Source organism: Penicillium angulare (assembly GCF_028827245.1).
Source record: "Penicillium angulare strain IBT 27051 chromosome Unknown utg000002l_segment0_segment0, whole genome shotgun sequence".
In the NCBI taxonomy this organism is placed as follows: domain Eukaryota; kingdom Fungi; phylum Ascomycota; class Eurotiomycetes; order Eurotiales; family Aspergillaceae; genus Penicillium; species Penicillium angulare.
The window spans coordinates 631,896-643,300 of NW_026623161.1; the positions used below are offsets into that span (position 1 = coordinate 631,896).

The 11,405-nt window shown below is 46.3% G+C and overlaps 6 protein-coding genes across 6 annotated transcripts; 2 read left to right on the forward strand and 4 right to left on the reverse strand.

The window, feature by feature from the left end:
• Positions 1-467: 467 nt before the first annotated feature.
• Positions 468-3,207, forward strand: fluG (uncharacterized protein; the record flags this gene model as incomplete). The annotated part of the gene is made up of 3 exons (XM_056917911.1): positions 468-1,577; positions 1,643-2,906; positions 2,978-3,207. 3 exons carry the CDS (start codon positions 468-470, stop codon positions 3,205-3,207), a joined length of 2,604 nt encoding a protein of 867 aa, XP_056783522.1.
• A 538-nt stretch (positions 3,208-3,745) lies between these two features.
• Positions 3,746-3,970, reverse strand: N7478_001697 (uncharacterized protein; the record flags this gene model as incomplete). Its single annotated transcript, XM_056917912.1, has 1 exon — positions 3,746-3,970. One exon carries the CDS (start codon positions 3,968-3,970, stop codon positions 3,746-3,748), a length of 225 nt encoding a protein of 74 aa, XP_056783523.1.
• A 467-nt stretch (positions 3,971-4,437) lies between these two features.
• Positions 4,438-4,683, reverse strand: N7478_001698 (uncharacterized protein; the record flags this gene model as incomplete). Its single annotated transcript, XM_056917913.1, has 1 exon — positions 4,438-4,683. The coding sequence occupies one exon, from the start codon at positions 4,681-4,683 to the stop codon at positions 4,438-4,440; it is 246 nt and encodes an 81-aa protein (XP_056783524.1).
• Positions 4,684-5,394: 711 nt separating this feature from the next.
• N7478_001699 (Retinal dehydrogenase 1) lies at positions 5,395-7,056 on the reverse strand (the record flags this gene model as incomplete). The annotated part of the gene is made up of 5 exons (XM_056917914.1): positions 5,395-6,126; positions 6,172-6,291; positions 6,358-6,791; positions 6,855-6,924; positions 6,991-7,056. The coding sequence occupies 5 exons, from the start codon at positions 7,054-7,056 to the stop codon at positions 5,395-5,397; spliced, it is 1,422 nt and encodes a 473-aa protein (XP_056783525.1).
• A 554-nt stretch (positions 7,057-7,610) lies between these two features.
• fpaI (putative methionine aminopeptidase, type I) lies at positions 7,611-9,000 on the reverse strand (the record flags this gene model as incomplete). The annotated part of the gene is made up of 4 exons (XM_056917915.1): positions 7,611-7,723; positions 7,776-8,322; positions 8,373-8,787; positions 8,834-9,000. 4 exons carry the CDS (start codon positions 8,998-9,000, stop codon positions 7,611-7,613), a joined length of 1,242 nt encoding a protein of 413 aa, XP_056783526.1.
• A 645-nt stretch (positions 9,001-9,645) lies between these two features.
• On the forward strand, positions 9,646-11,156 carry metAP (putative methionine aminopeptidase, type II; the record flags this gene model as incomplete). Its single annotated transcript, XM_056917916.1, has 4 exons — positions 9,646-9,688; positions 9,755-10,899; positions 10,955-11,041; positions 11,100-11,156. The coding sequence occupies 4 exons, from the start codon at positions 9,646-9,648 to the stop codon at positions 11,154-11,156; spliced, it is 1,332 nt and encodes a 443-aa protein (XP_056783527.1).
• Positions 11,157-11,405: the final 249 nt, after the last annotated feature.

Consider the following 11,405-nt stretch of genomic DNA (forward strand, 5'->3'; position numbering starts at 1 on the left):
GTTCCGACTTACCTGGTCCGAAAATTGGAATTTGATTCGACAAGCTCCAAGTTCTTAAGTGTTTTTGCGGGAGATCGGCCTCCTCATAGAAGTATTTCAATAAAGCTCGTAGAATTGGCAAGAATAGTACCGAGGCTAGGTGGGTTTAAACTGCTTGCGGTGGGTGCTGAAAAGATTGAAAGTCGTGGAGTTGGCCAAGTTGAGTATGGGTTGACGATGCACGGACGCCGCTATGTATCAGGCACTTTCCACGACGACCAGTAACATATCCACATGTAGAGAGGAGTTTTGTGCTTCTGACCGAGAAAATAATAGTAATACGAGCTTGGTGATTTTTGGATTTTTTTTTTTCTTTTAATTTCAAACCCCGTCGGTTCGAAGCGGGAAGACCCAGTTTGAATCTTGGGTCCATGGGAATAGTTGGATCTTTTCACTCCACACTCTCCTCTCCGACCTCATTCACCACCATGGATTCCCTGGATAGCCTGCGACATACTATTCACAATCATCCGTTAATTGACAACCATGCACATAATTTATTGAATCAGGAAGCTGTCACCGACTACGACAACTATCCACTTGAGTCCATCATATCCGAAGCCCACGGTCAAGCCTTGAAAAATGCTCAGTCGACTTTGCCACTGATACGCGCGACTAATCAACTATCTGAGCTCTATGGGACACCATGTTCAAACTGGTCAGATGTCCTTGCTGCCCGCGATCGATGGGTCGAGCAAGATTATGAAGGTTTTGTCCAACGAAGCCTCGAAGGAACTCATGCACTACTTCTGGATGACCTTTTAATGGACGAAGATGATGAAGATGTTGAGCCATACGCCTGGCATGACTCATTTACAGCTTCAGCGACCAAGCGCATTGTTCGGATCGAAGCATTAGCAGCCTCGCTTCTGAAAACAATAATGAACGAAGAGCGCGACCCACAAGAATCCATTTGGAACAAATTCCGCGCGAGGTTTTTGGCATTACTTGAGCATGCGATGGATGATTCTGCCGTTGTGGGATTCAAGTCTGTGATTTGTTATCGCACAGGCTTGGATATCGACCCCCACAGGGCCGACGAGGCTACGATGACAGCCTCGCTTCACCGCACCCTTGACTCGGGTACCAAGAGATCGGGTTACCGTATCGAAGACAAGCCGTTAAATGACTGGTTGGTCCACGAAACGCTACAGGCTATTACATTGAAGAAGAGGCAAGGGGTTTCTAAGCCACTTCAATTTCATACTGGTCTGGGCGACAATGATATCAGCCTTATCAAATCGAATCCTGCTTATATGCAGCCCCTGATCGCTCGGTATAGCGTTGCAGAGATTGTATTACTACACTCTTCATATCCTTTTACTCGTGAGGCTGGATATCTGGCCTCTGTTTATCCTAATGTCTATTTGGATCTTGGGGAGGTATTCCCAATGGTCAGCCGAGAAGCGCAAGAGCAGATTTTAAGACAGAGTTTGGAACTAACGCCCATTAACCGCTTGCTGTGGAGTACGGATGGTCACTTTCATCCGGAAACATTCTGGTTAGCCAACAAACAGTTCCGTCAAGCTCTTGAGAAAGTGAGTTGAAGGTTCAATAACGACAGTTACTACAGACTTGCTAATCATATCGATTACCGGTATAGGTTTTCGTCGAATATGTCCAGCATGGCGATTTTAATGTGACGCAGGCCAAGAGCGCTGTCGCTGATATCCTATTTCACAACTCAAATCGCCTTTACCAATTGAATCTCGACCCCGAACACAAGCCTGGACTCGCCACTCAGTCTTTAATAGCTACCAACGGTCCAAGCGCACCTGACCCATTGAACGCCTTTTTACAAAAGAACCCGGATATCAAATATATCTGGATGCAGTGGGTGGATTACACAGCGACACTTCGAGTGCGAATGTTTCCTGTCCAGGAATTCATCCTAATTGTGCGACGGCAAAGACGTGTCGGGATCTCACTTTCAGTCCTCAATATGCTACAAGACGATACAGTTCTACCAGAAGGATCAGCTACGGGCCAATTCTACATGGAACCCGATTTGAACAGCCTCTACATTAATGGAAGTATGTCTACACCAGCTGCCCCGAGTGCCACTGTTATGACGTTCTGGCGGTCGGAAGATGATAAGCCCCTGGAAGGATGTCCAAGGACTACCTTGCAGAATATCGTTGATTCTCTACACACCGAACACAAGATTGATATTCTGTGCGGCTTTGAGATTGAGGTAGTCTTTCTCAAGCCACAAAAGGATCCACAGAGTGGACGGATAGTAGCCTATGAACCCGCCACGAGCAATCATTCTTGGTCTCAGATGACCGGGGACACAAGAGGAATGGTTCATATCCTGGAAGAGATTACACAAGTTTTATCATCGATGGACATTGAGCTGCAACAATTCCACGCCGAGTCAGCTCCCGGTCAATTCGAATTCGTCCTCCCACCAGCCGCGCCATTGGATGCTGTAGATGCTCTCTACACCGCACGACAAGTAGTGACAGCCATCGCAGAAAAGCATGGTCTGCGAGCAACACTTCATCCTCGTCCCTTCCCCAGTGGAGCTGGCAGTGCTTCTCACACACACATCTCCATCAACCCAGCAACACGCGAAGATGAATTTTTAGCCGGAATCCTCGATGTTTACTGTGCAATTACGGCTTTCACTCTCGCGCAAGATGCAAGCTATGAGCGTATTCGTTCCGGTATCTGGGCAGGGTCGGAGTGGGTGGCATGGGGCTTCCAAAATCGAGAGACACCAATACGCAAGATTAGTGAGGGCCACTGGGAATTCAAGTCCATGGACGGCTTAGCAAACCCCTACCTTGCCGTAGCTGCCATTCTCGCCGGTGGATATTGGGGCCTATCACGGTCGAAGCCACTGGTGATGAAAGACTGTGCTGGTATGTTTTTTTATTTATTTCCAACCCTGATCTGACCTGATACTGATACTGATGTTTTTGTTTCATTTTAGTTGATGCTGCCACGGTCACCACGGAAGAGCGCGAAAAGCTCGGAATCAAAACTCGAGTTCCTAGATCCCTCAGTGAGAGCCTCCGTTATCTCCAAAGGTATTCCGAGTTTCAGGAATTACTCGGATCTGCACTTGTGCGCAATTACATATCGGTGAAAGTGGGGGAATCCGCCCGCCTGGCGGCCATGTCAGAAACGGAACGGAGAATGTGGCTCTTGGAGAAATATTAAACCCCATGATTTAGTCTAGATATCAGCTGGTAATTTAAATGAGATCTATTGAAAGCTGAGATGGCTGCTTGTTTTGGAGTTATGGAGATTTCGACGTCCAATACTAGGATGCATTGATTTACTATGTCATCTTCAAGTTCTTACGACTGATAATGTTAAATAGAAATTTTCTTCTAAGTAGCACCGACGAGTAGGCAGTTTCTGGGGGATCATGCAGCTTTAATTTGTAAACCAAAATACACTAAGTAGCACGGGTAGGAATAAATGCTATGCCTTTCAATATATTCCGGGCCATGGAAGTCTACTAGTCTTTGATACTACTACATCATTCAAGCGGATAGGAAAGCGATTATAGATTTTTCTATACTATCCTAAGTCGCACTGATTTTGAACCAAAATAGCAACTCCACACATCATGATTCCTCATCAAATCATCACTCCGTGTCCTTTATCACTCGGGGTATTCAATCTAATAGATAGAACCACAATAACAATCAGTAGCTTGAAGACTGATAAACAGGTATATAGTTACAGCTCACTACTTTGGACAGGTAGATTTACAAGCACCAAAAGCCTTGTTGCAAGTAACAACCGCAGCAGGTGGATTTGCCAAAGGCGCACCCCATTTATGACCAGCCTTTTTATAGCACTTCTTCACGGCTTTCTCGCAAGACGAATGGCATTTGCTGCCAATTGATGGCGCTGCGAGGGCCTCTCCAGCCAGTAAGAAAGCGGCGAAAATGGCTAACAGATACAGCTTCATTATGTTGATTTATAGAAATCTTGATGGAAGAAATTGTGGGCTCTTTTGATCGTGCTGGTTTTTGATTTGTAGAGTTGAAATGAAAAGACGAATATCCGAGCCAATAAATAGTAACAGCAAAGTTATTTCCATGGCATGGTTGACTGGGACATAATAATGACCAGTACATGATCAAAACATGGTCAGATGTTAGAAAGTTGGAACTAGCTCCGCATCAAAAACCCTATTACAGATAGGTCATCTACTTTTATGCTATTTTGAGTTCAACCTTTTTATCATAATTTTGTTCATTTTAACTAAGAGCCAAAATAGAAATTTCCTCCAATATGATCATTCGACAACGATCAGACCGTCGCACACCACATACATGAATCCCTATCGCAAAGCCAAGTCAGATCTGGTACGTGAGTCAGAACCAAGGAGCAATGAGGGGTGCTCCTACATGTAAGAATAGGCAATTGTAAGTCTCAAGGAGTCGGCCCGAGAAGTACAGCAGCACAGGCAGCTTGGCATGTTCCGTATGCCGTATTGCACGCTACAATCGTAGGAGGGGCTGATGCGCCCAGGGTAGCACCCCATGTAGCGCCTCCGGCTGCGTAGCAGGCCATTACTACACTTGCACATCCAGCCTGGCAAATTGCATAGCCTATTGGACCTGCTAAGACATTGGCGGCCATGAGGGGGAGCGCGGCGGCAAGGATTGAGAGCTTCATTGTGTCGAGGGTTGGTTCTAGGATGAGGAAGTGGTCTTAATGGTTTGGTGCGATTGAGGAGTGGATGGAAGTTGAAGATTGGTTTCTAGATATGTTATCAGGCAGGGCTCTTACACTTAGGAATGTGAAGTAGAGAAACACCTTATATCTAGGAATGTGAAGTAAAGAAACGCCTTATATCTAGGAATGTGAAGTAAAGAAATGCTGTTTGTAAGCTAGAAGTTTCTAGGGAGAAAAGGGAAATACTTTTGATCCTTGTCGTTTGATAGTATATTACACAATCGTCATTCGACTTTGGAAAGAAATTCTTTTTCATGAACATTGAGTGCCTTTTACAAATTCTCAAGAAAAGAAAAGGATCAGAGAAAAGAAATGAGGGATCAATAATTGATTTTAAAAAACTTCCCAAGACCAAAAGTCCCAATCAGGTGGTCTCTGGGGAATATTTCTTGGGTTCCTTATTGCAGATATTGGCAGTCATGACCACTGGACGAGACTGAAATTTATGGAACTGGAATGTGTTGGGGTAGAAATATCAATAGACCCGGAAAAAATTACAATTCCTGATATGATAAACAGGGCAAGTCACCGTCAGAACAACACAGGCCAAGAAGTCAAAAATCTTCCGGCACAACTTTAAAGAATGATAACTTGGATGCGATACTTCATTTGACTTGTTCTTGCTTCATTAGATTTAAAAACCGTGTACCTCTATTCGTCATCCAACTGAACCATGACACTCTTTGTTTCCAGAAAGTTTCCCAGACTGGAATTCCATCCCTCACGCCCGATTCCACTAGCCTTGTATCCACCGAACGGCATATCAGGGAAATTGGTTGGACTTGTACAGTTAACACCAACACTTCCTGCCTCCAATTTCTTGGCCATACGCATAGCACAGCTGATATCCTTCGTGTAAACCGCGGCATAAAGACCATATTCGGTATTATTAGCCTTAGCAACAACTTCATCCTCTGTGGAGAAGATATTGATGCTAACGACTGGGCCGAAAATTTCTTCTTTCATAATCGTAGCATTCTCCGGCGTATTCACAAAGACAGTCGGCTGAACAAAGTATCCATTTTTGTGCTTCGATGGCTCCCCTCCAAGACTCATTTTAGCCACCTTCTTTCCTTCCTGGATGTATCTTTGGATTTGATTGAATTGAATCTCATCAGCTTGTGGACCGTGATTGGTGTCTGGTAACAATGGATCTCCGCTTTCAACAACAAAGGCCATTTGGAACTTTTCCAGGAATGTGTCGGCGATAGATTCATGGACGTAGATTCTGGAGTTGGCCATGCAGGCTTGTCCGCTGTTGAACTGGATGGAGAACTTGGTTTGCTGAACGGCTTTATCGAGGTTACAGTCCGGAAAGATGATGGCTGGCGATTTTCCTCCTAGTTCTAAGAAAACATTCTTCAGGTTGGACTTGGCAGCTGCCTGTTGAATTAGACGCCCTGTTCTACTGGACCCCGTGAAGCTTACGACACGGACATCCATATGGTGAGAGAGTACGCTTCCAGAGATGTGGCCATGGCCTGAGATAATATTGAAGACACCGGGTGGAAAGCCGACCTTTTCAATCAATGTAGCTACCTTTGCAGACTGTACTTATATCAGCATATTGAACTTGAAAGTTTCCTTTCTTCCTGCCTCAAACGATCGACTTACAGTCAATGGCGCCTTCTCGCTACTTTTGATAACAACAGTGTTACCTGCCATCAAAGCGGGGGCAGATTTCGAGATCAAGAATAGAAGCGGTACATTCCATGGGATAATTCCCGCAACAACGCCATACGGCTGTCTCAGGGTCATATTCACGAATCCTGGATTATTCACACTCGATGTTCCAAGGACTTGATAACCGGCCTCAGAGTAATGATCCAAGTCATTGGCTGCTACCCGTGATTCAAAGTAAGCAGAAACAGGGCGACCCATTGACAATGCTTCAAGTTCTGCGAGTTCATCGTGGGACTCTGTGATAAGAACTCCCAGTTTCTTGAGATAGAGGCCTCTCTCCTTTGGTGACAGAGCAGACCAAGCTGGGAATGCAGCCTTAGCAGCAGCAACTGCTGCATTTGTGTCATCTTCGGTTGCTTCAGATACTAAAATATAGCTTTTAGAATTTGATAGGCACTAGCTGTAGCTGATTCTTCGATGTGGATTACCTTCGGTGAACTTTTCGCCCGTAGCAGGGGAACTCAAAGGGAATTTACCCCCATCAGAGGCTTCGACAAACTGCGGTAACGAATATTAGTTGTTGTCTCGCTTCTGATTGGTTTGGCGCATGAAGTATAGACATGCCTTGCCATTGACGAAGAGTCTAGTCTCGAAAGACTTGCTTTTGGGGTTTTGAGTAATAGTTGACATGATTTTGGTTTCAATTGGGAGTTCTTTGCCGAGATATGAAAGTTTAAAGAGAAAAACGGGACGATGTGGACGTATTTATCTTGCTGGTGGCGATCTCTCACCTCCAGGCATCCGGTGGGGTTGGCCTGAAAGCGGATGGTTAACTGGAGATGCGTCAATGACTATGGAAACCTCAAGTTCTGATTCGATCGATTTACGAAACCAAGGCTTTTACTATAGAACCAGATATTATTATGAATCGAAAAAAATGTACCAGGGAGTAAATTCGGCATTACAAATTCCTCACTGGATCCTCTCGGTTTCGCCTCAGATCTCCGGCGTCACCTTCGGTCGCACATCGCGCACCAATGTTTAAGTCCGGGAGGCCCTCGTTCTCCGGGGATATTCCCGCCAACTTGAATTGGGTGAGTCTCGTTTTGACTAACCATGACATTCAATTGGCTTTGTCCTACGTACTCTTGGGACGACTTGATGAACTCCAAGTTTGCCATTATAACGCTCAATGGAATTTTGTGGCAAATCCTCTTGTGCACTTCCAATATATCTTCCAATCGCTATGTACTATCACCTTTCTCAGCCGTAGGGATCGGAATTGGAGCTCCTGGAGAATCTTCCAGTCTCGCTGTCAAGACCTCAACCCCGGTTTCGGTGACCAGCATGGTATGCTCTGCGAAATTATTAGCATTGGACTTTGCACACCATATATACGTTGTACTCACCAAACTGAGCTGTCCATTTTCCATCCACCGTCGTGTTTGTCCAATCATCAGGCCAATATACTTCTTTCGGTTTTCCAAGCGTCAAGATGGGCTCAATCGTGAAGGTCATTCCAGGTTTACAAGCACCTGGCACTTTGCTCTTTGCATAATGAGGGATCCATGGTGGTGGATGGAATTCAGTGTTGATACCGTGTCCACCCCAGGTCGCGTGGACGCTACACCCACGCGATTTGGCATGTGCCTCAATGACCTTTCCAAAGTCTCTGAAGAGAGTGCCAGGCTTCACGAGTTTGATCGCCATGTCCAAGCATTCACGTGTCGTTTCTATCAGTCGAATGGCATCAGGGTTTGCTCTAGCTCGATCACCAACGTAATAAGTTTCGTTTAGATCAGCATGGTAGCCCCCGTGGTATATAGAGATGTCAAGGTTCAGGATATCGCCGTCGAGAAGGATGCGCTGATCGGGAATTCCGTGACAAACGACCTCGTTCGGGGACGTACACAGCGACTTGGGGAAATGGCTATAGTTCAATGGCGAGGGATAAGACTGTCATTGTTAATATCTGTATTCGATCCATATGCATTTTGAACACTTACATCTCGCTCGATGCAAGCATTGTGGCACACTTCGTCCAGGTAATCCGTCGTAATGCCCGGTCGCACCGCTGCCGCGGTGATGTCCAATACCTCACGCGCTAAGCGACACACCTTGCGCATAGCCTCCTGTGCCTTGGCATCGAGAATCTCAATCTTTGTTCGGCTTAAGCGCTGTTCTGCCTTCGGTATACCAGTCTCGGACCAGTCAGGGCGTCTGATCGACTTGGGAAGGGTCCGCATCGGGGACAGAGGGTAGACCGGTCGAACGGACCCGGTGAAACGGTGGGCCGGGAAAGGATTGTAAAGTTCGCTACCTGGATCAGGTTTAGAAATGATCTTTAGTGTGAGGATTGAGTGGAAGAATACCATTTTGCGTCTTGCTCTGGACCGTTTTGTGGGTGGTTTTGTGTTGAGCCTACCCCACGAGTTGGGTCAGCGATGAGGCTACCATTCACTTTCACGAAAGAAAACCCACCCAGTTCTTCTTGAAACAATCCTGCGAACAAAAGAAGCTGTCTGTCATGCCCAGCTTCAAGCAAGTCGGACACTGTAAAGTTCCTGCGTCATTGGGGCAGTCGACTCCGAGACACTTTCTCTTTACGGGCGGGTCGGAGGTGGTGTTGGTCATGGTGAAATGCTTTGAAATGCTATCTAAACAGACAATTCCAGGGATGGTTCAATATAGTCGATTGTGTTCAAGTCAGTCTCACCCCGCCAGCAGGGATTTTGCTGTGTGGGGCAGCAGGAAGAGACCGCGGCCAAACGGGGAAATCACGTCGCATACATCAAGAATACACGTGACGAGAGGACAATGCGACTCCCATATAGTTCATGGCTAAGAATCCATTGAGCTCGGCCAGAGTGCCTTAATTATTCACATAGCAAGCAAAGTTGCCTGCAACAAGTCGCGCAGCACACCAGTTGATCGACAGCGGATCTGGCCCGACGATCCCCAATCATAGCTTTGCGTGGGTCCAGCTCAGACGCAACACAGTGAGAAACGATTATATTGCAATAAGGTCAGGGATGTTCTATTAATAATACTCTTATATAAGAGCTAAGTGTATATTTGCGGGTTCTATCGGAGATAATGTCCATTATAAAATCTTGGAAAATACACATTCACCGCACTTAACCGCCGGGAATACGTCAGAGTCAGAACTGATTCCACATTGGCGGGGTATAAGTGCCAGTACCCGCCCCCAAGCGAACTTTTTCTCGTTTTTACCAACCTCCAGGGATCAATTCGCAATACTAGCAGATTCGTGGGAGAATGGCTGCTCAAGCTCCCGTTGAGGAGCTCAAGAAGCTCAACGGTGTGTTATATGTCCAGTAAACATGGTAAACCAGGAGGGCATGCTAATAGAAGCTTTGCTCTACAGTGGATGCCCCATCCGATCAGAAGAACGGCACAGAAGGAACTACAACTGAAGATGCAGGAGCAGAGAACTCAGACGACGACTTCGATGCAGACGGACCTGTAGCCGAAACCAGTGCAGCCACTGGAGGCGCCGTGAAGAAAAAGAAGAATAGAAAGAAGAAGTCCAAGTCCAAGAAGAAGAAGGCGCAAACCGACCCACCGTCAATCTTGATGTCCCAACTATTCCCAAACAACACCTACCCCAAGGGCGAGGAAGTCGAATACAATGACAACCTGAATCGGACAACCAACGAAGAGAAACGCTACCTGGATAACATGAATGCCGACTTTCTTTCCGACTACCGCCAAGCAGCAGAGACACATCGTCAAGTACGCCAGTGGGCGCAGAAGAATATCAAACCAGGCCAAACACTTACCGAAATCGCGAACGGTATCGAAGACAGTGTCCGTCGACTTGTGGGCCACGATGGCCTAACGGAAGGTGATGCGATAGTCGCGGGTATGGGCTTTCCGACAGGATTGAATCTTGACGACGTTGCGGCTCACTACAGTCCTAATAAGGGGTGTAAGAAGGTCCTTCAGCAGAACAATGTTATGAAGGTTGATATTGGCGTTCATGTGAATGGAAAAATTGTCGATAGTGCATTTACCATGTCATTTGATCCGATGTACGACAATTTGCTTGCGGCCGTGAAAGACGCAACGAATACCGGTATCCGTGAAGCAGGAATCGATGTCCGCCTCGGCGAGATCGGAGGCTTAATCCAGGAGACTATGGAGAGCTACGAATGCGAGATCAACGGGACGACTTATCCCATTAAGTCGATTCGGAATCTTACCGGTCATAATATTCTGCCATACAGCATTCATGGCGGAAAGAGTGTTCCATCTGTGAAGTCAAATGATACGACTAAGATGGAAGAAGGTGATGTTTTTGCTATCGAGACCTTTGGCAGTACGGGTAATGGTCGCTGTGTGGAAGATGGGGAGGTCTCGCATTACGCTCTGAATAGTAATGCACCTAAGGTGGACCTGCGCCTCACATCGGCTAAGTCACTGTTGAATACTATAAAAAAGAACTTTGGTACTCTTCCTTGGTGTCGGCGATATTTGGACCGGATCGGCCAGGATAAGTATCTACTGGGGGTATGAATAGCCCACGACTGAAATGGATTGTTCCGAGTGGCTAAATGATGAACAGTTGAACAATCTTGTTAACAACGACATTGTGAAAGATTACCCTCCTCTAGTAGACAAGAAGGGATCATACACGGCCCAATTTGAGCATGTAAGTGATTTCCTCAAAGTCATTCATTGAGATAACCTTGTTAACCTATCCCATCCAGACTATCTTGCTCAGGCCGGATATGAAGGAAGTCATTAGCCGTGGGGATGATTATTAAGGCTGTGGAAGCGCTCGTCCATAAAATCCAGAAAGGCCAGGATCATACAGACCGCCCGATCGCTCGATTGGTAGCGGTATCCCGGAGGACAGGCCATGAAGCGGTCTGTTTGATGCAAATCCATGAATATAATCGAACAATTCCATCCTACATCCCAAATTCCACAGGCGATACCCCAGAATGGTTCTTCATGGCTCCTTCAGTCTTCACACTCCGAGAAGAGCTTTCATCCGAAAACAGGGGGAAAAT